A 25,695-nucleotide genomic window follows, 5' to 3' on the forward strand; every position below is an offset into this window, starting at 1 on the left:
GATATGTAGTTGGTGAAGTACTTAGAATTCCCTGCAAGGGGGTTCTAATGCTGTCATTCAGAGGACTAGGCTACAGACATTTTTAGTACATAAATCCAAGTCTCCCACCAAAACAGAAACCCTAGGTTGCTATAGCCTGGAGTCCTATCAATTCAAGTGAAATCAAACTGCTAAAACAGCAGTACAGCTATAAACCATCTTGGTACCTATGTGTGCAAAGCTAATTAAATGGACCAGCCTAGAGCTGAGAAAATGTCTACAGTTTGAAGAATAGCCCTTTGTTGCCTCAAAGTTTGCTCAGCACCATCTTAAACACTAATTTTGCTATCTAAGGCCCAGTACAGACTGTGGAAAAGGGGCGGTCCACAGCTGCCTCTTTCTGCAGAGAATTGGGGCCAGGGCAGCCATACCAGCAGCCAAGAAGCCACAATCTGGCACTTTTCCAGGACACGGAGAAGTAGCAAAATGCCACTTCCCCAGGGCCTGGAAAAGGAGTGTCCTTGGGGCTTCATGCCCCTGGACACCCCGGGAGCCAGAGCCCCTTTCTCCCTGGCGTCATTCCCGCAGCTGTTTGGTGGCTGTGGGAATAAGGCACGTGCCCAGAAGGAGCTCTGTTTTGGGGCTCCTTCTCACATTGCAGCCAGGCTGCCATAAGTGGTCTGGTCAGTGCGAAATTGTCACACATGCGCCGTGCTACTTGGAGATGGCGCATGCATGATGTCATAATGGCGGCACCCATGTATATAGGGTGCTGCCATTATTGTTCCACCAGCACGTACTAGGGTTAGGGAGCATGTACATGGTGTGCACTCCCTAACCCTAATACCGGCACTAGTACGGCGCCTGTTGGCGGCCTGTACTGTGCCTAAGTAAATGTCCAGTTCATCAGCTCTCTTCCTTATTCCCAGAAACCACAGCCATCTATCAACAGAGCTTTGCAAATTTGGTTTTTTGGACTACAGCTCCTAGAATCTCCCAGCCAGCATGGGGCTATCTCTGGTTATTAAGAGCCAAATTAGAAATAGCATTTGTCAGTGGAGGGATACACATATATGGGCCATGGTACGATGAGATAGTCCTCATTAAAGCACCGTATCTCATCTGATCTTGGGATATTCCATCTCTTGGAAGCTAAGCAGGGTCAGCCCTGGTTAGCACTTAGATGGGAGACCACCAAGGAATACAAAGTGCTGGAGGCTACATTTCAGAAAAAGGAACTAGGAAAACCACCTTTGAATATCCCTTGCCTTTAAAAAACCCTATGAAATTCATGAGGTCGACATAAATAGCTTCCTGTCCTGGTCATTCACAAAAGAGATCCAACGGTGGCAGTGTGGGAAGGTTGTTTATATAAGATGGAAACTTCAGTTATGGAAGGCTTAACATGACAAATGTCATGTCTTTTTTCAGCATTAAGCAGCACAATTTGGAATCAACTGAGTGGCATTTTGACTCCCAGGGCTTTTTCACACTTCATAGTTATAGAAGTATGATAACACCTTAACTGTCTTGGCAGAATCCTGTGGAATCCTGGTATTTGCTGTTTAAGGAAGGGCATTAAGAATTCATATTGAAAGATCACTAAAGCTGGAATCAGACTGAAATATGAAATGTTCACTTTCATTAAAGCTCACTCAACTGCAAATCCCAGGATTCCTTATGGTGTTGCAATGACAAGGTTGGGGCAAGTGGAAATGGAGAACTTTGCAAGAATTGTTTCCATACAGCCTTCAGTGGAGAACTTCCCTCAATTTGTCTCTTATGTGAATGAAAGTGAGCATTTCATATTTCAGTCTGATTCCTGCCCACTGAATACAGTAGTCTGTCTACTGAATAAATATTTAGTGTTTAGGATTGGGCTGCAGAAATATACATTTCTTCCCTCTTGGTTCAAAATGTCTATTTCTGTTTTGTATAGCCACTGTTAGATTTTCACATTTTTCTTCCTAACGGCCACTATTCCCCCCTATTAAAGACCTGATTCTACACTTCTGATTTTCAATAATCAGAGGAGAAACTAAGCCCACTGTTTCTAAATGTGGTAACTAAGTTCTGGCTAAATCATTCTCTAAGCATTATGTCAAATGGGTGAACACAGCTGCTTAAACAAAAGCCAGTATTTTAAAAGAAACACCTGGCAGCTTTTTTTTTTTTTGAAAGGACGAATTGTGAGTAAAAGCCTATGTGTGCTTAACCAGTTTCACTGAGTTGATTTTACACCTTGCAGTTTGTAGCATGATGGCCTACACATGAAAACAAAACTTCAAAATGATTGTTGAAGCTTCCTTGCAAATCAAACCTTTTCCCCATAAACCAGAACTCTCTATGGATGGGTCACTGCAACCTATTTTTGTGAATTCCCCCTAAGCATTTATGTACTGGATGCACGAAACTGTCAGGGCTATAAGCAAGGATCCTAAATAATCCAGTCTGAGATGAACTGATCCACACCTCCTGCAATCACTTAGATTTTGCATTTCTTTGCATTTTATACCATTATCAAAATATAGTTCAAAAATGGTATATACAGTAGTTTTAGTAATGTGTAAATTTCAAAACTGCTGCAGCAAAACCTAGAAAGGCTGCATTCAGTACCCAAAATCCTATAAATATGCATGCCTGCATGGCCATTGTCTATAGCTGATGTTTCACTGACCTTCATCTCTGGGTTGTGTGGTGCCATTTGGAATACTGTATACAGTTTTGGCTGTCTATCTCAAAGAAGAAAAAGAAGAAACAGGAGAGAACTAGAGGAGAACAAATTAACACTGCAGCTGTAACTTCAATTGGACTTACTTGAGTAGACAGACACAGGATCACATGGCAAAAAGAGTCGAAGGCTTGGAGCATGTTCCCTTTGAAGAAATGCTCCAGGCCACAATCCAGAAGTAATCCTACTTAATTTATTCTGAAACCAAGGGGGCAAATTATTTAAACTAAACTATGACTGGCATTTTCTGGAGTAAGGCTGCTGCAGATGGAAAGTGTTTACCCTTGAAAGAAGGTGGTCAGAGGAGGTTACAAAAACAACAGAGTAGGAATAGAAAGGATATTTGCAATTTTTCATTCTCAGGTTGAAAAACAAGCTTCTCAAAAGCTGGGAACCTCTTTAGAGAAGAATAATAGATGAGCAAGCATTTTATACAACTTTGGTCCAAAACACATTGCAGAAATAATACAGTTTGAGACCACTTTAACTGCCCTTGCTCAGTGTTAGAGAATCCTGGGAATTGTAGTTTATTGTGGCACCAGATCTCTCTGACAGAGAAGGCTAAATGTCTCACAGAACTACAGTTCCTAGAATTCTTTAGCACTGAGCCAGAGCAGTTAAAGTGGCATCACATTGGATTATTTCTGCAGTGTGTTTTGGACCTTTATTCTGGTATGTGACATCTCAAGGTGTTGTACAGAAAAAACAGGGATTTCCTTGGACATAAACTGTTTTCTGTGCAAAAAATACATTTCCTACATAGAAGATCCATGTTTTGCTCAAGTACTTGTTCTCTACAGAATAAGTTCTGACCAGCACTTTTGAGTGTTCAAATAAAAGGAGAATGTTGTAAAGGAGTATTCATTTTCTCCTGTAGAGAGAAAAACTACTTCGTGAATTCAAAGGCTTTCATGGTCGGCATCCATAATCTTTTGTGGGGTTTTTGGGCTATGCGGCCATGTTCTAGAAGAGTTTCTTCCTGACGTTTCTCCAGCATCTGTGCCAGCCTCAGATTCTGGCAAAACGTCAGGAAGAAACTCTTCTAGAACCAGGCCACATAGCCTGAAAAACCCACAAAAAACTAAAAACCACTTTAATTATTCATCCTCGCATGTGAGGATGAAACAGTCAAAGATTTACATCCCCACAACAGAGGTGGATAAAATTATAATCAGTATAGAGAGGAGAAGACTTTTCTCCTTCTTGTGATACTAGAATCCAGTGACATTACTGGCAGTAGATTTAGAATGATAATCAGGGTATCAGTCCTACCATTTGGCAGGCTGAGTCTACTGGCTCAGGCAGCAGATGCTGGAGCAGGGGCAAGGAAGGTACAAATGCAGTTGCACAAGAGCACTCCCCTATTTTTTCAGAGCAGACCTCTGTGTGCCATGAAGTCCCACATCCCTTCAACTGCCCTGCTGTCTTCCAGTATAGTAGAAGAACCTGTCCTATTGTCAGTGTTGGACAAAGCTTGAACTGCCAGACCCATTGGCTTCTATACATGGAATGGAAATGAGCTCCATTTGTCCTTTGCTGAAATCTGGCATAGCAAGTGGAGGGAGCAGCATTTGAACATCTGCTTATCTTAGCTAAGCAAGTGCTAAACAAATGCAAGAAGAGGAGCCAGTATCAATCCATATACCAGTCTTGTGCATGTGCACCAAATTCTCAGTAGTGGCCAATGGATACAGACCTTTGCCATTTTCCCTACATATCTTACAGCGGCTGGTAGCCTTCATGTCAGTGGGGTGGTGGATCCTCTCCAGGTTTGAGTCTGAACTTCAAAAGAGGTAGGGGTAGAGTTAATCCCCTTGGATAGATCCTTTAAACTTGAGCTAAAACCTGGCAGTAAATTCACTACCACACTGTCACTGTCTATATTGGTGAAAGATATGGAGCCTTGGTCTACACAAATGTCCATACACAAGGTCTCTGTAAACCTAGGTACATTGCAATACACCAAGAGCTCCACACCACCATCTTGTTCCTTTGCTATGCATCAAAACTGCTGGCTGGCAGAGACTGTAAAACAGATGCTTCTAGAAGGTTTACACTGTGCTTATTCTCTGACTCCAATCTCCCTGTTCTACCTATGGTTTGTAGGAGGGAGGGAGGGAGCTGCTTTCAGCTAAAAGGGATAAAGCATTCAACATTTCTCTCCTATACCTTTTTTGTATATATTTTTTAAAAATACTTTAATATATATGTATATATATATAAATATATCACAACTGGTACAATTTCCATGTTTCAGTAGAAACCTAGAAGCTATACCAAAGCAGGATCCCTACAATTGTATATCTAAAACAGTACTTGGTGACAGTGCTCCCTTCCCCATCATGCATGGACCCTGGTGCATCATGAAAAATTTAGGATGATCCTTTTACAATCCATTCACACAATCACTTTAAAGGTATGACCCAGATGGTCTTGTGAACATGCAACCACTGAGTGAGACCACATGAAAACTGGAATGCAAAGCAGGTTTGAAACTCAAAATTAGTAGTTTCACAGGATCAAAAAACCTGTAATGTGTAAACTGGCAGGAGGGGGGGAGAGACTTTGGGATTGGTCAAACCCAACTTCTCTCATATCAGCGTTTCATTCCAGCTGTTTAAATTGTGCTGATATTTTAAGACTTGAAAAACAAGTGCTTGAGCTGAAGTGACTTCTCACTTCCCACTGTTGCTTTTCATCCACATACAATATGTCTCTCCATGCCCCATTCTCTCCATTATGGCAATTTCCCAGTGCAAGGCAGAGCATATGAAGAGGAAAGCCAGTGGGTTGGGGCAGGGACAATGGGAGCTGGCGATTTCCCGCTGCTTCTCCTTTGAAAACAGTGCCTTCTTATTTTTCCACTATTCTTCGGTCAACCAGCTTCAAAGCTCAGACATGCAGGAGGAAATGACTTTAACAGGACGTTTGTTGAAGAAAATGGACAGGTCTTTCCCACCCACTGATGCATACACTGCAAGTACCTTCTTCCTGCACATCAGTTCAGTCATATGTTAGGAAACATATGCTTTCTCGAAAGTGGTGGATTCAACTGATTTGCCTCAATTTCCATTTTTTTCAAGTGAGAGAGAGACTTTCCCAAACTATATTGATCTTGCTGTTTTCCTATCACTTTCTTCTAGGAGAATGGTCTTCAAGGTGCAGAAGTGGCTTTGTTATTACTGGTCCATCAAAACATGCCTTCCCACTTAAAGTTTGGTTTCAACATGCTTCCAGCTTTTATGTACAACTGTTTGCTCCCAAATGGTAATAAAGGAACAAGATTTAAACTTCTGCTTGAAATTCTCTTCTGTTCTCTCTCACCAAATGCATATCTTGCTTTAGTTTTTTTTTGTGGGGTTTCCAGGCTATGTGGCCATGTTCTTGCTTTGTTTTGTTTTTAAAAATTCCAGCTGCATAACCTGGTAAAGACAGTAGAACAAAATCTTCCTTTCCTCCATTCACCTTGCAGATGCACTCTGAGCATGACAGTGAGTGCTATCACTGCCATTAAAGAGTGTGTTGTGTTCTTTGTGGAAGTCATGACTCGGTACTTTTTAGCAACTAGCACCTACCATGACTTCTTGGTCCTGCCTTCTACCCTAGTCTTACACCTTTACCATTCTGCATGGGTAAAATTTGATCCAGTGGTTCCTTAGACTGTGGCATTCCAACTGCATGGGCAAGCTGCCCCCCCTGCAAATGATTAGAACAGCAATAAACACATTTCATTTGGTTGCTGTACTAGGAATTCAGGGATGAATTTTGCCCTATCTCTATGCCACAACCAGAATTCTTCTTTTTAAATAAAGAGACAACAAAAAAAATCTAACACTCATGTGGTAGCACAAAGCCTGGAAAAGTTACTGTTTTGGACTTATATCACCTGGGATCTCTAGTCCAAAAAGTAACACTCCTAAGCTCTCTACTAGCATTAAATGGATTTGAGTATTAATCTACTTGAAACTGGATCTGTATCTGATACAAACAGTAAGTGCCCTCCTTCATTCATTGCAATGCCAGAGAATGTTCTCTAGCATTTCCACGTATTGAAACAAACATGGTAGGCACTTCTTGGGTATTGCTCCCATGGTGACCTTAGAGACCTACAGTGTTTGAAAACTGAGCTCATGTCCCATCCTTTACTTTATTCCTTTTTCATTCAAGGAAAACAAAACGTAAGGCTATCCTAAACATGCTAGGAAGTAAGTACTGTTAAAAACTTGGTGGGATTTATTCCTGGGTAAACATAGGACCAGGCTGCAGATCTTTACAGCAACTTTTAAAAATCAACGCTGCTGCACCAGCTGCGCTCTTGGGTTTCCAGAGTGAGTTCGGGAGAGTGCTTAGTGCAACCTCTGACTGATCTGCCACAAAGAAAGCTAAAGATGCCATAAAAACAAGGCATAGATGGCCATACAGAGGCAACACCACCATGAAATGTTGTTTTGGCAAAAAAGAAGAGAAACAAACAAACAAAAAACCAGAGACACAAAATAATCCAAGCAATTGCTTTAGAATTGCCCAGCACTGCTGGGATCACACTGAAGGAGACGGACGATGGACGGATCACTCTTGGCTCCTCGAATAAACTCTTCCAAAGAAAGTTTTCCTAGAAAATAAATAGAGAATGCTAGTTTGGAGAGCTAATATAAGCATAGCATATACTTTACTTAGAATTTTTAAAGATGCATGACTTTACTTTTTCTTCCAGTCTTGAGAAAGGCTGTGCATCTTGCCTCACAAAAGCATCACACGGGCTTCTTTTTTCCATGTGCATAAAAAATTCTTATCAACCAAATACACACTTTCCACTGTATTTGCCCCCCTCAATATAAATGTTGTTTGTGGTTATGTGAAGCGCTCTCATTCATTTTAAGTTTGGAGAGTTCCCTTATGAATTAAAACAAAGTGTATTCCCCTAACATAACAATCTCTTTGGTTTTACTGTGAGTACAAGAAATCTTATTATGGCCTAGCTGTTATAAACATATGAACAAGCAAACATGGTCCTATTAATCACTGTCCCAAAATAAACTTCTAATCCAGAGAAGCAGCGGATAGGATAGAACTTGGAAAAGTTACACTGAGGTGGGGAAAACTGTCAGGTGGTTTTATGTTAGCATAGCTCCTGATTACACTAGCAAACTAGTTTTTCCAACATTGTATAAAGATGTATGCAGTATCTCCTTGTGTAACAATTTTGCTAGGCTATGCCACGGCTGCAGGACAGCTTCTGGACTCAGCTCCACCCCTCTGACCCACTGACTGACCATGGGCTACACTGGAAAGCTCCCTCACACCACTACCTATGTTCATCCTTCCTCCTTGGGCTTGTCTACACTATTTCTAGTGGATTAAAATATGATTTAGCCACATGCAATTTGAAGGACTTTGGGCTTTTCACAGTGTTGATGGTGGTGGGAACTGCTTAAACTCTGGGGGAGGAAAAGATTTTGCAGTTTTTACTGGAGTATCCAAGAGTATCTGCAAGGATGCACATTACTGAATGTGTGGCTGTCTGTTTGCTTTCAAATGGCCATGCATTTCCAGCAGAGGGATGGAAAATAGATATGAATAGATGCAAATATTCACAGAAAAGTGAGGACAATTAAATATAGATGCGAATGGGTGAAAATCCACAGCAGTTTGCATAATACACTTACATGTAGGCTAGCCCTCTATTGCTCAGAGTTTCATGTAAGTATACTGGAGAAACTCAACATACAACCAGCTTACAATATAATCTTAACCAGTGATTACAGTTTCCAGAATCCACAGCCACTGGTCATGCTGGCTGAAGCATTTTGGAAACTGTAACATGTCCAGATTCTGGGATGGTTTTTCAGGTTGCCCATGGATATTTCAACCCATCCTGTTCAGAGAAGCATTCCCAGGCATTGCGTGACTATTATTTGCTATTTGACATTTTTAATTTGTTGCCTGTTTTATTGAACCCTTTCCTGTATTGTTATGTATTATTTATATGTATTATGCTACTACTGGTAGCATAGAAATGGCCTTGCAATTCAGGGCATATGTAAAAGTAAAGGGGGGGGGGGGCACAGAAAGCTACCTTAATACTATTTTGTTTAGATGAATTATCTGGCTAGGTCAAGGGTGGGTCACATGTGGTTTATGGACAACATGCACCCCTGGCTGCAGCTTTTGGCTGTTTTTGTGACCTCCTCCCACCCCATTTTTCACTGCTTAAAAAAAATGTTACCAGCACAACCATGTTTTTAGAATGCTAAAAGACACTTTCGAATCTTCCTTCACTTCTGGAAATGTTTCTAGGCAGAGCAACAAGAACAAAAAGTGATAGTCTAGTCTGGTACTCAGCAGATGGGAAAGGGTAGTCAGGTTCAGCCTGTGCTATTGTGGCCCCGATGCTCACCTGAGCCAGTACTCAAATCAGTGCAGAGCTAGGTATGTGTTTACACACCCGTCCCCATGCTGACCCTGGAACCACTACCAGCACATGCATCTTACCTTTCTGCACTGTCGCTGGTAATGAGAAGCTCCCCATCACCACATCTGATGAGGAAACAGGGCATTTGCTGCAGCCATGTGTCCAGGTGTCCTGTTTCTACATCAGATGTGGTGATGGGGGGTTTCTCTGTACCAGTGATGGTACGGCAAGGTAAGGAGCATGGAGGAATGTTCATATAAACAGCTGGGGTTTGCAGCAGACTTTCTAGGAAACCTACAGACTGCCAAAATAAAGCTGCTTCGGGTCTCTTTGGAGGTATGCTATTTAAAAGATGCATGGGTCCTAAGAGTCCGGAGGTCACACCAAAGCCACATTCTATTCATAAGCACTGGAGTGCAGGTTTTGGTGCAGCTTCTGGATTCTTAGGATGCAAAGAGACCCGAAGCAGCTTTATTTTGGCAGTCTGTAACAGGCCTCAGTGGGAAGCAATGGGTCAAACTGATCCAGGGTAAAGGCTGTTTCCACTGGATCTATGTCCTGTTTGGCAGGATCAGGCTTGATTCTGGTCCTGGAGTTTTGGCCTGTGTTATATGAACTGGGCAATATGAGGTTGGGGAGGAACATGGGCCTTTTGGCCTGAGAGGATAAACCCTTTTTTATTCTGTACAATTTTATGCCCTCGCATAGGGGGGCATTCTCAGACCCTTCAAAACCACTGAGCTGCCAGTTTTGCTTCCTCAAGCTCATATTACCTTAAAAACCTACTAGAACCCTAAAACATGCCCTAAAATTGGCCAAAATCAAACCTGAAAGTGTTATCACTCATCTCCTATTTTAATTTTAGCTGATTTCCAGCTGGTTTGTTTGTTTGTCTATTTGTTGGGGAGCGGGTTTTTGGCAGCTTTTTAAGATATGTGGAAGGTTTGGGGGTCCCAACTTGCTGTGCTTTGCAGCAGATTTGAGGTGGAAAGCAGCCATAAAATTGTGTGTGTGTGGTTCTGAGTGCTTTGGCTCCCACCCGCTTTTCATTTGGCTACCCTTGCATTACAGCTTTAAGCTACAGATAGGGATTCCTGGTGTCTTATATTTCACTCCTATTACTTAACTGTAAAGCATGGAAATATTTTATTATGGATTATAGCTCCAATAATGTTCAAGTCAACTGGGCTAGTGGCAATGCTGGCTGGGGGATTCTGGGGAGCTGCATTCAACCCTTTCCAAAATGTTTGTAAATTCTGCTTAACTGAGGAATGGGCCACTCGACAATTTTGGAAACCTAACAATAAGCATGGTTTGGCTTCTCATGGTTTTCCCAGCAAAGCAATATAAACATTCAGCATTTCACAGATCCTTGGAGGCCAGCAGCTTATCTACATATCAGTCTCTTGCTTCTGTTTACTCCCAAGTGTTTGATAGGAGCCCAGAAAAAGCTAGAGCAAGTATTAAAGGAACATGCACATATATCTAGAGATACTTACCATCCCGATTAGTGTCCATCTGGCGGAAGATTTTCTCTGTCCTTTTCTCTGGTGTCGATTCATCTTCTGGCATCTTCATAACTGAAGAAACCATTTTGTAGATTGCCTAAGAAGTAGGACAAGAGAAAGACTTTATGATGGCTAAATTCCACAAACCTCTTTATGGGAGGAATGGGGAACATTAAGAGCTACAATGATGAGCAAATTTTGTATTTTATATTTTGAATCATCTAAATACAAAACATCTTATCTGCCAATAAAAATAGAATAATAAATTAATAAACATTTGCTATCCTTTTGTGACACCCAAAATCTGCTCCCTGGGGCTACCAACTCATTCTGTCTAATAGAAGAGCCAGCCCAGGTCTTAACAATCCCTAAATAATTATACTGACTATTGATCTATGTTCAAATGTAATATAGGACCAAGAGAGACATTTGTATTTTTAGTAAGCATTTATCCATCAGTTTAAATTGTAAAAGGTAGGGATAGGGCAGTCATTACTGTTTTTACAGTAAAAGGAGTATGCAAGGGAGAGGCACACAGAATTTGGAAAGTTACTTTTACATTTCATACTGATTTTTAAAAGTAATTAGTTTGCATTTAAAACAGTGTTTTAAAAAGTTGCTCATCGTATTTTTTAAAAAACCCAACAAACAAAACCTTAGGATTGATAACAGGATGATATAAAACTTGAATTTTTTTTGCCAAAATAAGTCTTAAGAAAAAACACCTTGCAAACACTAGTCAGAACACTTGATCATGGCTACGTTACATAATTTCAATATGCTGAGCTGTGTAGAAGAGATGCAATGCAAAGAAACTAGTGAACTGTGAAAATATAGAACAGGACACTGACAAGAGTTTCCTGAGGTGTATCAGTGAAACAGATATGATTCAACACCCCTTGTAATTTATTTGTTTATTAATTTTTTACATTCAAAATCTAGTACACACCCAAAATCAATATAACATGTATTTAGGTGATACATTTTTTAAAAATACATTCAAAACGTTTTTTAAAAAAGAAAAAAGAGAAAAGAGAAATAAAAAAGCTTTTTTTAAAAAAAAAAGGAAATAGTTGAGCTCTGTCCTCTCAGTCTTAACTGTAATGAGAAAAAAATAAACAAAAGAAAAAGGAATATATTATTTTACTATTACAGAACCAATTAACTAATCCAACAGCATTACTAACAACCATATTCAGAAATTATTGCATTGTTGGGTTTCTTATTGCTAAAAAAAAATCCTTAAATGATTTGCTCAAATTTGGAAACAGGACTGTTCTAACTATTAGTCCATTCTGCCATCGTTGGTATTTCAGTCCTATTTCCAAATTGATCAAACAGTAATTTTGCTACATGTATCATGTACTGAAGGGGCAATCTGTATTTATTGTCCTATTCTCTTTCTATAATACCCAGAAAATATTTCTGGTAACATTTAAAAAATCTACCTTTAAATTTTTTTGAATTAACACTTTGAATTACGCCAAAATCTTTTTGCCTTCATGCAAGTCCATCGCATATGGAAAAAGAAGCCCTCCTTAGCTTGACAACCTCAACATTTATTTTAAATATTCTTAATCATTTTTAACAACTTATCTCAAGTTAGATACCAGCTATATATCATCTTACAGAAATTTTCTTTGAAATTACTACACAAGGTAATTTTACAACATTAAACCACATTTCTCCCCATACATCTATTTGAACATTAAGCCCAAAATTTTGAGCCCACCTTACCATATATTCTTTTACAGGTTCATCTTCCTGTCATTTAATTCACTACATGGTCATCATGTATACGTAACTCTGTACAAAGGTTATTTTCTCCAACCTTTATTGCAACATTTCTCTTGTCTTTATTAAATCAGTCCTTAAAGTTGCATATAAGCAAACCAAGTAAGAGCTTGACCCTCTTCAAGAAGCATTTCTCATTATTTAAACTTCCAGGCATCTTATTCATAATGAAAAGGCTCAGAGATATTTACACCAGTGAAGAGATCCTGGACATCAATCATGGAAGCCAGGTGGAGAGCATCTGGATAAGAATCAAAGGGGAGAGAAACAACAAGGATGTTACGGTGGGAGTCTACTACAGACCCCCAAGTCAGACGGAGGAATTGGATGATATCTTTCTAGAACAGATGACCACACAGTCAGAAAAGAGAGATGTAGTAGTGATGGGCGACTTCAACTATCCTGATATTTGCTGGAAGTCAAACTCAGCAAAATCCTCAAGGCCTAACAAATTCCTCACTTGCCTGGAAGACAATTTCATGGTCCAAAAGGTGGAAGAGGCAACAAGGGGGTCAGCTATTTTAGATCTGATCCTAACCAACAAGGATGACTTGGTTAATGGGGTGCAAGTAGTGGGATCATTAGGTGGAAGTGACCATGTTCTCCTGGAGTTTGTAATACAGTGGAAAGGAGAAGCCAGGCATAGTCAGACACGCATCCTAGACTTTAGGAGAGCGGATTTCAGTAAACTTAGAGAAGTATTGAGGGCAATTCCATGGTCAGAAATACTAAAAGATAAAGGAGTTCAGGACGGATGGGACTTTCTCAAAAGAGAGATACTGAAGGCACAATTTCAAACCGTTCCAGTGAGAAAGAAAAACGGGAGGTGTCTCAAGAAACCAGGATGGATGACTAAGGAACTTTCAACTGAGCTGAGTTTGAAACGGAACATGTATAAGAAATGGAAAAAGGGGGAAATCACAAAAAAGGAATTCAAAGAAATAGCAGGGGTAAAGTCAGAAAAGCTAAAGCGCAGAATGAACTCAGGCTTGCTAGAGAGGTTAAGAACAATAAAAAGGGCTTTTTTGGATATGTCCGCAGCAAAAGGAAGAAGAAGGAAACGGTAGGGCCACTGCGTGGAGAAGATGGCAAAATGCTAACAGAAGACAGAGAAAAGGCAGAATTACTCAACACCTTCTTTGCCTCAGTCTTCTCAGAAAAGGCAAAGGGTGCTCAACCTGAGGATAATGGAGCAGAGGACAGAATAGGGGAATTTCAGCACAGAATAAGTAAAGAGATAGTAGAGGAACACCTTGTTAATCTAAATGAATTTAAGTCTCCGGGACCAGATGAACTCCATCCAAGGGTATTAAAAGAACTGGCAAATGTAATATCGGAGCCATTGGCAATAATCTTTGAAAACTCCTGCAAAACAGGAGAAATCCCAGCAGACTGGCGAAGGGCAAACATTGTCCCCATCTTCAAAAAGGGGAAGAAAGAGGATCCCAACAATTATCGTCCAGTTAGTCTGACATCAGTACTAGGAAAGATTCTGGAGCAGATCATTAAACAGAGAGTCTGTGAACATCTAGAAGGCAATGCCATAATCACAAAAAGTCAACATGGGTTTCAGAGAAACAAGTCATGCCAGACAAACCTAATCTCTTTCTTTGATAAAATTACCAGCTTGGTAGATGAAGGGAATGCTGTGGATGTAGTATATCTTGATTTCACTAAGGCCTTTGACAAGGTTCCCCATGACATTCTTGCAAACAAGCTTGTAAAATGTGGGCTAGACAAAGGAACTGTTAAATGGATCTGTAATTGGTTGACCGGCCGAACCCAAAGGGTGCTCAACAATGGCTCCTTTTCATCCTGGAGAAAAGTGACCAGTGGGGTCCCACAGGGCTCTGTCCTGGGCCCAGTGCTATTCAACATCTTTATCAATGACTTGGATGACAGAATTGGGAGCATACTTATCAAATTTGCAGATGACACCAAATTAGGGGGAATAGCTAATACCCCAGAGGACAGGATCAAGATTCAAAATGACCTGAATAGACTAGAAAGCTGGGCCAAAGCTAACAAAATGAAATTCAACACGGAGAAATGTAAGGTATTGCACTTAGGGCGGAAAAATAAAATGCACAGATATAGGATGGGTGACACCTGGCTGAATGAAACTACGTGTGAAAGGGATCTAGGAGTCCAAGTCGACTACAAGTTGAACATGAGTGAACAGTGTGATGCGGGAGCTAAAAAGGCCAATGCTATTTTAGGCTGCATCAATAGAAGTATAGTGTCTAGATCAAGAGAAGTAATAGTGCCACTGTATTCTGCTCTGGTCAGGCCCCACCTAGAATATTGTGTCCAGTTCTGGGCACCACAATTCAGAAAGGACATTGAGAAACTGGAGCGTGTCCAAAGGAGAGCGACAAAAATGATGAAGGGTCTGGAAACCATGCCCTATGAGGAACGACTTAGGGAGCTGGGGATGTTTAGCCTGGAGAAAAGAAGGTTAAGAGGCGATATGATAGCCCTGTTTAAATATTTGAAAGGATGTCATGTTGAAGAGGGAGCAAGCTTGTTTTCTGCTGCTCCAGAAAACAGGACCCGGAGCAATGGATGCAAGCTACAGGAAAAGAGATTCCATCTGAACATTAGGAGGAACTTCCTGACAGTTAGGGCTGTTCGACAGTGGAATGCACTCCTTCCTCAGAGGGTGATAGAGTCTCCTTCCTTGGAGGTCTTTAAACAGAGGCTGGATGGCCATCTGTCAGGGATGCTTTGATCTGGATTTCCTGCATGGCAGGGGGTTGGACTGGATGGCCCTAGTGGTCTCTTCCAACTCTACGATTCTATGATTCTATGATTCTATGATTTTAGAACCATCACCCCACATTTTTAACCCATTCTTTCTTTTAAAAAGCTTCCTCTGGTAAGGTGTCTAATATTATCTTAGGGGGAAAAATCTGTGCTCATCTTTATACCAAATTTATAAAAGATCAAATAAGCAAAGCAATCCCTAAACCCTAAAAGTCACCTTGCAAAGACTACAGCACTTGCATCACTGTTTTTTTCCAATCCCTTAAAAGACAGGTGTAGTATTATTGTACATAATACAGAAAAAATACATTTCATCTAGGCTTAGGTTACATAGAAACTTCATTAAATTTTAACAAAATTCATTTCACTTCCTGAAAATCCCTTATTTTTTTCACTTGATTTGGATCCGATGGCTGTTTATCGAGGCACAGATCCATCTTGAAAACATTGGTTGATTCATTTATTCATTTTCTTTCTCTGGTTTTACCCAAGCAGGATCTTCCAAATCAGGGTCGACATTTTGCCTTAATGCTTGAATACAAAATCTAATACAAACCATCCCTAGTTTTTGGAAAAATCAAAACCAGAAACCACTGTCACATGTATATTTTGCAAACATTAAGGCACTGTTGTCTATACATTGGGGGGAAATGCAAATAAATAAGTAGCCTAAAATTTTATGAAGTTGCCTGTTTATTCTCCTTTGTTAAACACCATGAAATTCTAATACTTAAGATTATTTAATGGGAATGTTAATGCTAATGCCCCTATCTAGATAATACCATTGTTCATGAGTGGGAAGCATAGTAACCAAAAGGTGATAAAAGGTAATCCTGGATAGAAACAGGTTAGCTGACAAATGACAAAAGAACCTTCAGCCCTTCAAATAAAAGAGATTGGGATCATAGAATCACAGAGTTGAAAGAGACCTCAAGGGCCATCCAGTCCAACCCCCTGCCATGCAGGAAATCTAAATCAAAGCATCCCCGACAGATGGCCATCCAGCCTCTGTTTGAAGACCTCCAAGGAGGGAGACTCCACTACACTCTGAGGGAGTGTGTTCCACTGTCGAACAGCCCCTACTGTCAGGAATTTCCTCCTAATGTTGAGGTGGAATCTCTTATCCTTTAGATTGCATCCATTGCTCCGGGTCCTAGTCTCTGGAGCAGCAGGAAACAAACTTGCTCCCTCCTCAATATGACATCCCTTCAAATATATAAACAGGCCTATCATATCACCTCTTAGCCTTCTCTTCTCCAGGCTGATTTTAAAAGCTATTAGAGCTGATTTTAAAAATGCTATCAAAAAGGCTGGACTTATTTTTGGGGACTAGCCCATATCAGGATATGATAGCTCTCTTTAAATATTTGAAAGGATGTCATACTGAAGATGGAGCAAGTTTGCTTTCTGCAGCTCCAGAGAACAGGAGCCAGAGCTACAGGAAAAGAGATTCCACCTCACTTCCTGACAGTAAGAGCTGTTCATCAGTGAAACACAGTCCCTTGGAGTGTGGTGGAGTCTCCTTCTTTGGAGGTTTTTAAACAGAAGCTGGTCGGCCATCTGTCGGGGGTGCTTTTATTGAGTCTTCTTGCATGGCAGGGGGTTGGACTGGATGGCCCTTGGGGTGTCTTCCAACATTATGATTCTACAATTCCAGCACGTAATAATAGAGTCCATAATACAGCAATAAAAATATCAAAGTTAGTCCTGCCCCATCAAACTGCACTGATTTTAACCATCCTACTCTATCTGGAACTACTTCTACATTTTTATCATTAACATTATGAATAAAAGGTTACCAAATTTTAGAAAAAGCAATAGAACTTATAATATCACAGAGATGACATTCCAAGTGACATTCCGCTAACCATTACCAGGCTGTTCAGGCAGCTGCTCCAGTAACTGTTCCAGGCTATTGGCGGGGCGTAGAATTGGGCCTGGATGTCAGATCAGATTCTAATCCATGAGGAAATAGGGAACTACTTGTATAAGGAGGTATTGGATACCTCCTTAAGTAAATATTTAAAAAGTTAAATTTCCCGAATAACTGAGTTATGTCAGTGTAATGGCCCAAAAGGATTACAGCCTGGGTGAGCTATTAACTGACTCCCTTGTGGTGTTTTTCCCACTATTTCCCATTATCTGGAGCAGGGGTAGGCAACCTACGGCCTGCGGGCCGGATCCGGGCCGGCGAGGCCTTGAGACCAGCCCCAGCCCGGTCCTGCCGCCGATTGCCGCCGGGGCCTTTGGGGGGCAATTATCTATAGAAGGCTCAGAAACATGCATTTATATTAACATTTTTTTAAAAAATCAGCATTTTTTGTGTGTGTCTGTCATTTTTTGAAAAAGTGTCCTCCATTTGAAAATTTTATCCTACATTTGTCCCAGTTTATTTATATATTTAATTTTTTGAAAAAAAATATATTTAATTATTTATTTTTTGGCTTCGCCCCCCCCCGCCCCCCCCCCTGCTTGCCCGCCTTCCCGGCCCCCGGCTCAAAAAGGTTGCCTACCCCTGATCTGGAGAAATGAACAGCCAGTATATTTTCATTGAGAATTGCTATGCTTATGACTATGCTGTCAAAAGTAAAGAAATTCAACATTAAGCTTGGAACTCCATTTTTATAATGAGAACAACTCCAAGAGCCTAATTAGCTATGAGAGCCAATGTGAACAGCAAGACTTCATTAAAAATTACATGTTCAGAAAGCTTGTTAGAATTAGTTATCCATGGAGGCAACTTTGTTTAAGTGAACAGTGTCTGGGTCTGATCAGGACTGGATAGGATAGGGACTATCTGGAAATCCATAAATACCAATGCCTGAATTCCGTAGAAGAAAAGCATTGAGATACATAAAGTCATTGGACACTCACAAGCCAGGTGGAAGAGCTGAACTCTAAATTAGACACTGGGCTCCAAACTAGTCTTGCTGTGAAATCCAAATATTGGAGTTATTGTAACATCAGTGTGGATGGTACTTAACACAACAGAAGAAGATTGCCCCTTGGTTCAAGAACCATACCATTCAAAATGTGACATAGGGAAAATTAAAGAAAAAGGAAATGAAATTTACTTGTGACATAGTTTTTAGAAATGTAAAGAGCTTATATATACAAACACGTCTTAAATATTTTACTACCAGTTCTGAAAATGAAAATATTCAACAATCCTTTCCACTTCTTTTTTCCCAGGAGGAAAAAAAGCTTTGAAAAAGTGGAAGGGGGCATTTCACCCAAAAATCTCTCCCCCCCCCCAATCTTAACATCTCTAAGTACACTCAATACACCAGCAATGAATACACCAATACATCAGCAGCCACCATTCGTTCCTATACTCTAGTAGGGTACCAGAACATTCAACAGTATTTGATTAATTAAACTCCAATTTGGAAGCAAACACACCATATTTCCTAAGGCATAAAAAGACACACAGCACTTTGTTTTCTGCCTGTCCTAAGAGCATCAAAGAGCCACAGTGTAGATTGGCCACAGAACAGTAAAACCACTCTTGCTTCTTTACAGTTGTTAAAAAAATACAAATATGTTCAATACACTGAATGCAGAGAAGAGCAACCCCACCCCCAGTGGAAAAGAAATAATGTTCCACAGCATTATTATCTATGCCATTCTTAGTCTACCCTGCCCCATTTTAACCTTTCTACACCACAGTGAGGATAACTGGTCCAAGATTACCCACTGAGTTTCATGCAACCCCCTTTCCCCAGTATATAGTCCAGGACTTTACGCACTAGACCACATAGACACTCCACTGAGTATACCAGTCATGCATATACTCAACCATGAATGGGAAGAATCACAGATAATGACTGCCATTCTACTTCACCACAGCATAGTGTAAATATCTTCTAGTGCTGTATGCCAGGCTAATAGTATGGAAACCTCACTCCTGGAACCTCTTCCCCTTACAAGCACGACTCAACACGTCTCTAACCAGCTTTAAAGCCAAGTTAAAGACCATATTGTTTAGTGAAGCGTTCCCAGGGAGTCTGTGATTGTGACCTGGATGTTCTGATGCTTGATTCAAAACAACAAATAGTGGATATTTGTTGTTTTACTTGTTTCTTATGATGTTTTTAATTTGTTGTTTTAACTTCTAGATTGTACGCCATAGGCAGGCTTTTATATATTTTTGATTTTACCTGGTTTTGTACAGCGCTGTGTACATTTACGGCGCTTTATAAATAAAGCTAATAATAAAGCTAATAAGGGAAAAGCAAGACTACACAACAATGTTCAAGAATGGGTTCCATTGCAAAATGTGCAATGTACTCGTTTGCACATCCACATGTATAACAGTTCCTGATGCACAACTTTGCTTCCACAGTCATCAGCTGACTACAACTGTTGGCCAGTGTTGAAATTTCTGATCCACATGCATTCAGCAACTTATACTTGTAGATGTCACTAACAGGACACCAGCCTTTGAGTTATGCAGACTAGTCCACACACGAAAGAGAGAATTCTAACTTTGAATGCCCAAGAATAAAGTTGAGTTCCCATTGGCGAAAAGCAGAGATAGAAATCTCTCCTTTAGTCACAATGATAGATTTCCAGCTGTTAAAGCCTTAGAATTTATCAGCTTCATGTTCCAAACCAAAGGAAGTAAGAAACACTTTACACAGAGAAGCCAATTGCCTTAAGTGATAGGTTTTCAGAGAGATGTACAATCAAAGCTCTAAGCAAGTGTAGTTTTTTTGCCTTCCACTGAAATCAGTAGTTAAATGTCAAACGGGTTTCAACATATTATTATACTAAAGGGCACAGACAGCAGGCCAAGTATACTGCAAAATTTATTACTCCTTCATTGTTTGTAAAACTAACACCAGCATTTTTGTAAAAAGGAAAGAAAAAATAAGCATCACACAAATGGCACATACCTGAACGATTTCCAGCATCTCTGCCTTGCTGATGTATCCGTTTCCATCCAGGTCATACATGCTGAATGCCCACTTCAGCTTTTGCTCCAATTTCCCTCGAGACGTTACACTCAAGGCTATGATAAATTCTCTGAAGTCTATTGTTCCATCGCCATTGGCATCAAATGTACGGAACACATGTTCGGCAAATTTAGAAGCGTCCCCATATGGAAAAAAATTCCCATAGATTTTCTTAAATTCCTCCATGGACAAATGCCCACTTGGGCAGTCTCTCAGGAAGCCCTTGTACCATTCTTGGATCTCATGTTCTGTAAAGTCTGTGCTTTCTAGCAAATCTTGCATGACTTCAGGGCGCAACTTGCTGTTCTGTTTCCCCATGTTGGTGTCAGAATCTTATCTAAAGAAAGGAAGGAGAAAGTGAGTTAATGTCTTGTTTACAAAACTAAAGATTAATGATGAACACTGTGAGTCTTAGAGTAGGAGGGAAACCAGGAGGGGCCTGGAACATTGTGGGAGGCTCCCCTTTAAATCATAGCCTCAGTTATCTATCTGCAAGAGGATCACATTTTAACTGAGGTGAATTAGAAAATACAGTGTGTTGCACACATAAACATGTAACAGAATGAAAATTAAGACATTGCCCAAGATTCTGTATTAGGACTGCATAGTGAAATAATATGCATGAAGAGTTACATATTAATTGTGCAGTGCAACCTCTGTGATGAATGATATTGTTACACAATAGAACCAAGACATACAATGTGTAGCTGGACGCACAACCAAATATGCAAACAAACCCATGTGCAATCTATATCCACTGCATGTGCAACACTGTTTCCACAAGGTCAAACTGCGTGGAAAGATTATGCATTTGACAAAAATGTCCAACTGCTTCCATAGAGAAATTCATGTATGTGTAAGACGCTGGCATAATGCCAGCCTTATTGTATAGAAGTCTTCCTTTTCACTGTCTTATGTATAAAACCTGCCAGAAAACTAAGGTCTGCCTTCAAGATCTTGTTGGCTATTTTCAATCAATATGCAGAATCACCTCTCTCTTGCCCTTTGGTCTCTCTGGACCTTTAGCAATCTCATCTTGCAAGGGGACACCGCATCCACCATATGGACATCCCTCCCTTGTCCTACATCTTTTTTTCCTGATTACTGAGGACAGGTATAGTTTTTGTTGATTTTTAGGGCTATGAGGCCATGTTCTAGAAGAGTTCATTCCTGGTGTTTCGCCAGCAGCTGTGGCTGGCATCTTCAGAGAATGAGAACCTTCAACTGCACATTGAGGGCAGCTGTTTACACATCACTGAAAAAGCTGAAAATCATCACTAAAAAAAACCAGGAATCAGATTTCCATAAAACTTGCATGTCTATATGTGGAGATGCTAACTTGAAAAAGAATCGCTGTAATTTGCAAAGAATTTCAATACATCTTGAACTATGTGACCTGGAGCCCGTTCAGTTAGAGCATGATGATTCCACTTTAACTACCATGGCTTCTTCCTATGGAATTCTGGGGTTTGTAGTTTGGTGAGGCACTACAGTTCTTAATGTCCTTCCCCAAACTACAAATCCCAGGATTATATAGGATGGAACACTAACAGTTAAAGCGGACTCATAGTGCTCTATGAGCATTGGACTAGGACTCTGGAGAACAAGGTTCAAGTTCCAGCTCGGCCATGTAAAGTCACTGGTTGACCTTGGACAAGTCACATTCTCTCAGCCTCAGAAGATGACAATGGCAAACCCCTTCTGAACAAATCTTGCCAAGAAAACCCCATGACAGGGTCACCTTAGCATCACCATAAGTTGGAAACTACTTGAAGGCATACAACAGGGGTAGGCAACCTTTTTGAGCCGGGGGCCGGGTTGCTGTCCCTCAGACAACTGGGGGGCCGAAGCCAAAAAATAAATAATTAAATATTTTTTTTTTAAAAAAAAATTAAATATATAAATAAACCAGGACAAATGAAGGACAAAATTTTCAAATGGAAGACACTTTTTTTAAAAAAAAATGGAGGACACGCAAATAATTTTGCTGATTTTTTAAAAAATGTCAGTATAAATGCATGTTTCTGAGGCTTCTATAGACAATTGCCCCCCAAAGGCCCCGGCGGCAATCGGTGGCAGGACCGGCCCGCGGGCCGCAGGTTGCCTACACCTGGCATACAACAACAACAAGAACATAGTGCTCAAATTAGGTAGTGTGAAAGAACCTCTAGTGACTGCTCTGTGTACTCAGTCTGCTGTTCTGGTGCCAACAGCTGAGAATCCCCGCAGGTAGCATGAATCTTTCAACTAGCCAGTTTCAGCACTGAGTTATTTGTTCTGGGAGATGCCCAAAAAAGAAAACCGTTCCCAGCTCTACATACAGCTGATTATGTAAGGTTCCCAATTGTATGGAAGGCCCTAAGAGTATACAGTTGTACACACACTGAAACTCGTTTTTTCGTGTGTGTCCTACAAAATGCATGCTGACTAGTAGAGGGGAAACAGGTCCTTTGACATCAGGGATGGAGATAACCCATACCCATACTTTCAATTCCTGTGTCTTCCATTGTATGAAAGGCATGATTGACTGATGTAGTTCATCCTTTGCCTCTTACATTCCTTCCACAGCCTATATGGCTATATCTAAAGATAAATCTACTGTCTTTATGCTCTACCTGAGGAGGGCTTTATCTTAGTGGTAGACCAAGTACTTTGCATATAAAAGGTTCTCGGTTTGATCCTCAGTATTACTGTCAAAGATTCCCATCTGAAACCTCAGAGAAGACTCTCACAATTCCTGTAGGTTAGCCTCTCCAGCCCGCAACTCCCAGTAGCCCCAGCCAGTATGGCACATAATCTAGGAAGATGGAGGTTGTAGTAGACCAAGCCATCATCAGGGATGCATACAACTGTTCCACAAGCTATTAAGGTAAATAGACCCATGACCTGATTTCATATAAGGCAAAGGTTGGAAGAACTATGCTCATTGGGGAATTCAGGGGTTTATAGCTCCAAAATGTAACTATTTCAAGCTCTCTTATAAGGCAACTTTGCAGAGTCTTTCAATAGCCTCATTTAAAGAACAAAAGTTGTTGCTAATTCTTATTAGGCATCACTTGGTCTAATACCATCAATTTGCTATTGAATATATATCTTTATATTTAATAGGTGTTATTTCAAATACCAGCAGTATGCTATATTCCTTCCAAGGCTCCCATCCTCATGAGATTATTCTGCCCATGACCTCTAGTTCTATTACTGGTAAAAATTAAAGTTAGAGGATGTAATTAAGATAGAAGTGTACAGTTGAAACATGAACAGTATTTTTATCCTTCTTTATGCACTTTAGAGGCCAGATACGAAACCAATTAGTTATAAATGGGATCAGTCAAGAATCTTTGAATATCTCTTAAAAGAAAAAGAAAATTGAGTAATAACATAGAATAGCATTTGTAAAAGCAGAAAGCAATTTTTAAATTAAATTATTACCAATATTTGGGTTGAAAAAATGGCTAAAAGTCCATTGCCACACAAACCTTATCTCTTTCTTTGATAAAATTACCAGCTTGGTAGATGAAGGGAATGCTGTGGATATAGTATATCTTGATGTCAGTAAGGCCTTTGACAAAGTTCCCCATGACATTCTTGCAAACAAGCTTGTAAAATGTGGGCTAGACCAAGTAACTGTTACATGGATTTGTAATTGGTTGACCGGATGAACCCAAAGGGTGCTCAACAATGGCTGTTTTTTATCCTGGAGAGAAGTGACCAGTGGGGTCCCACAGGGCTCTGTCCTGGGCCCAGTGCTATTCAACATCTTTATTAATGACTTGGAGGACAAAATTGGGGGCATACTTATCAAATTTGCAGATGACACCAAATTAGGAGGAGTAGCTAATACCCCAGAGGACAGGATCAAGATTCAAAATGACCTGAACAGACTAGAAAACTGGGCCAAAGCTAACAAAATGAAATTCAACACGGAGAAATGTAAGGTACTGCACTTAGGGCGGAAAAATGAAATACACAGATATAGGATGGGGGACACCTGGCTGAATGAAACTATGTGTGAAAGGGATCTTGGAGTTCAAGTAGACCAGAAGTTGAATATGAGTCAACAGTGCGATGTGGCAGCTAACAAGGCCAATGCGATTTTAGGCTGCATCAGTAGAAGTATAGTGTCTAGATCAAGGGAAGTAATAGTGCCACTATATTCTGCTTTGGTCAGGCCCCACCTAGAATATTGTGTCCAGTTCTGGGCGCCACAATTCAGAAAGGACATTGAGAAACTGGAGCGTGTCCAAAGGAGGGTGACTAAAATGGTGAAAGGTCTGAAAACCATGCCCTATGAGGAACAACTTAGGGAGTTGGGGATGTTTAGCCTGGAGAAGAGAAGGTTAAGAGGTGATATGATAGCCCTATTTAAATATTTGAAGGGATGTCATGTTGAGGAGGGAGCAAGCTTGTTTTCTGCTGCTCCAGAGACTAGAACACGGAACAATGGATGCAAGTTCCAAGAAAAGAGATTCCACCTCAACTTTAGGAAGAACTTCCTGACAGTAAGGGCTGTTCGACAGTGGAACAAACTTCCTCGGAGTGTAGTGGAGTCTCCTTCCTTAGAGGTCTTCAAACAGAGGCTGGGTGGCCATCTGTCGGGGATGCTTTGATCGTGATTTCCTGCATGGCAGGGGGTTGGACTGGATGGCCCTTGTGGTCTCTTCTAACTCTACGATTTTATGATTCTATGAGTCTATGAGTCTAGGAAATATTAGTGCTATGAAATTTAACCATGAAACAGCATTTTAGTGTCAAAATCTCAGCTCAAAAGGCTGGTTTAATTAGATTTCCTAGGAGGGCCTGCAATGGAAATACGTCCCAAATTTCATGTTTCAAAAATGGCCCCTTCAGATACTATTTATTCCTCAGAGGTTAGGGTCATCATCTCTCTAAATCTGATGGAAATAAACACAGATAATCCAAGCCCTTGAATAAGTGAAAGCCACAAAAAGTGAAAAGTACTGCCCAGTGGGAATGAGTGCAAGAACACTGGATTTCTCCCACCCACTCCCTGGCATACTCTTATCCTCTCAAGTTATTTATAGGTGAGTTACTTCTCAAATTATATATTTATTGGTTGATTTATAGCACACTTCTCCTTTAAAGAGGCCAAGGATGAATAACCCTATGAAGTAGGGTAACCTGAGAGATCACCCATGGCTGAGTGGGGATTTGAATCCAAGACTTTCCAGTTCTAGTTTGACTTCCCTACCCATGGCACTAAACTGGCTGTTAGGGCTTTATGTGATTTCAATCTATACATTCGGCCCTTCTTATACAAAGATTTTTTTTATACATGGATTCAAGCATCCACGGTTTGAAAATGTTCAAAAAAAGTATAAATTTCAAATATCAAACCTTGAATTTCCATTTTTTATAAAGGACACCATTTTGCTATGTCATTATATTTAATGGGACTTGAGCATCCCCAGATTTTTTTTATCCACGGGGGATCTTGGAACCAAACCACAGCGTATAACAAGGGTCCACTGTATTTTGTTTGACACGATTTTAACAGAAAGTTACAGTAGGATAAGAAGTGTGCCTGTC

General features: G+C 40.4%; 1 protein-coding gene across 1 annotated transcript in view; it reads right to left on the reverse strand.

The window, feature by feature from the left end:
* Positions 1-7,207: 7,207 nt before the first annotated feature.
* Positions 7,208-25,695, reverse strand: part of NCALD (neurocalcin delta) — a 74,652-nt gene continuing 56,164 nt past the window's right edge. Inside the window, exons 2-4 of the mRNA XM_042465737.1 lie at positions 20,089-20,485; positions 10,622-10,727; positions 7,208-7,322 (exon numbers count right to left, since the gene is read on the reverse strand). Coding sequence (XP_042321671.1) covers positions 7,225-7,322; positions 10,622-10,727; positions 20,089-20,466 — 582 coding nt within the window. The 5' untranslated portion in view covers positions 20,467-20,485 and the 3' untranslated portion in view covers positions 7,208-7,224. The remainder of the gene's footprint in view (positions 7,323-10,621; positions 10,728-20,088; positions 20,486-25,695) is intronic.

This window comes from Sceloporus undulatus, chromosome 4, assembly GCF_019175285.1.
Source record: "Sceloporus undulatus isolate JIND9_A2432 ecotype Alabama chromosome 4, SceUnd_v1.1, whole genome shotgun sequence".
Taxonomy (NCBI): Eukaryota; Metazoa; Chordata; class Lepidosauria; order Squamata; family Phrynosomatidae; genus Sceloporus; species Sceloporus undulatus.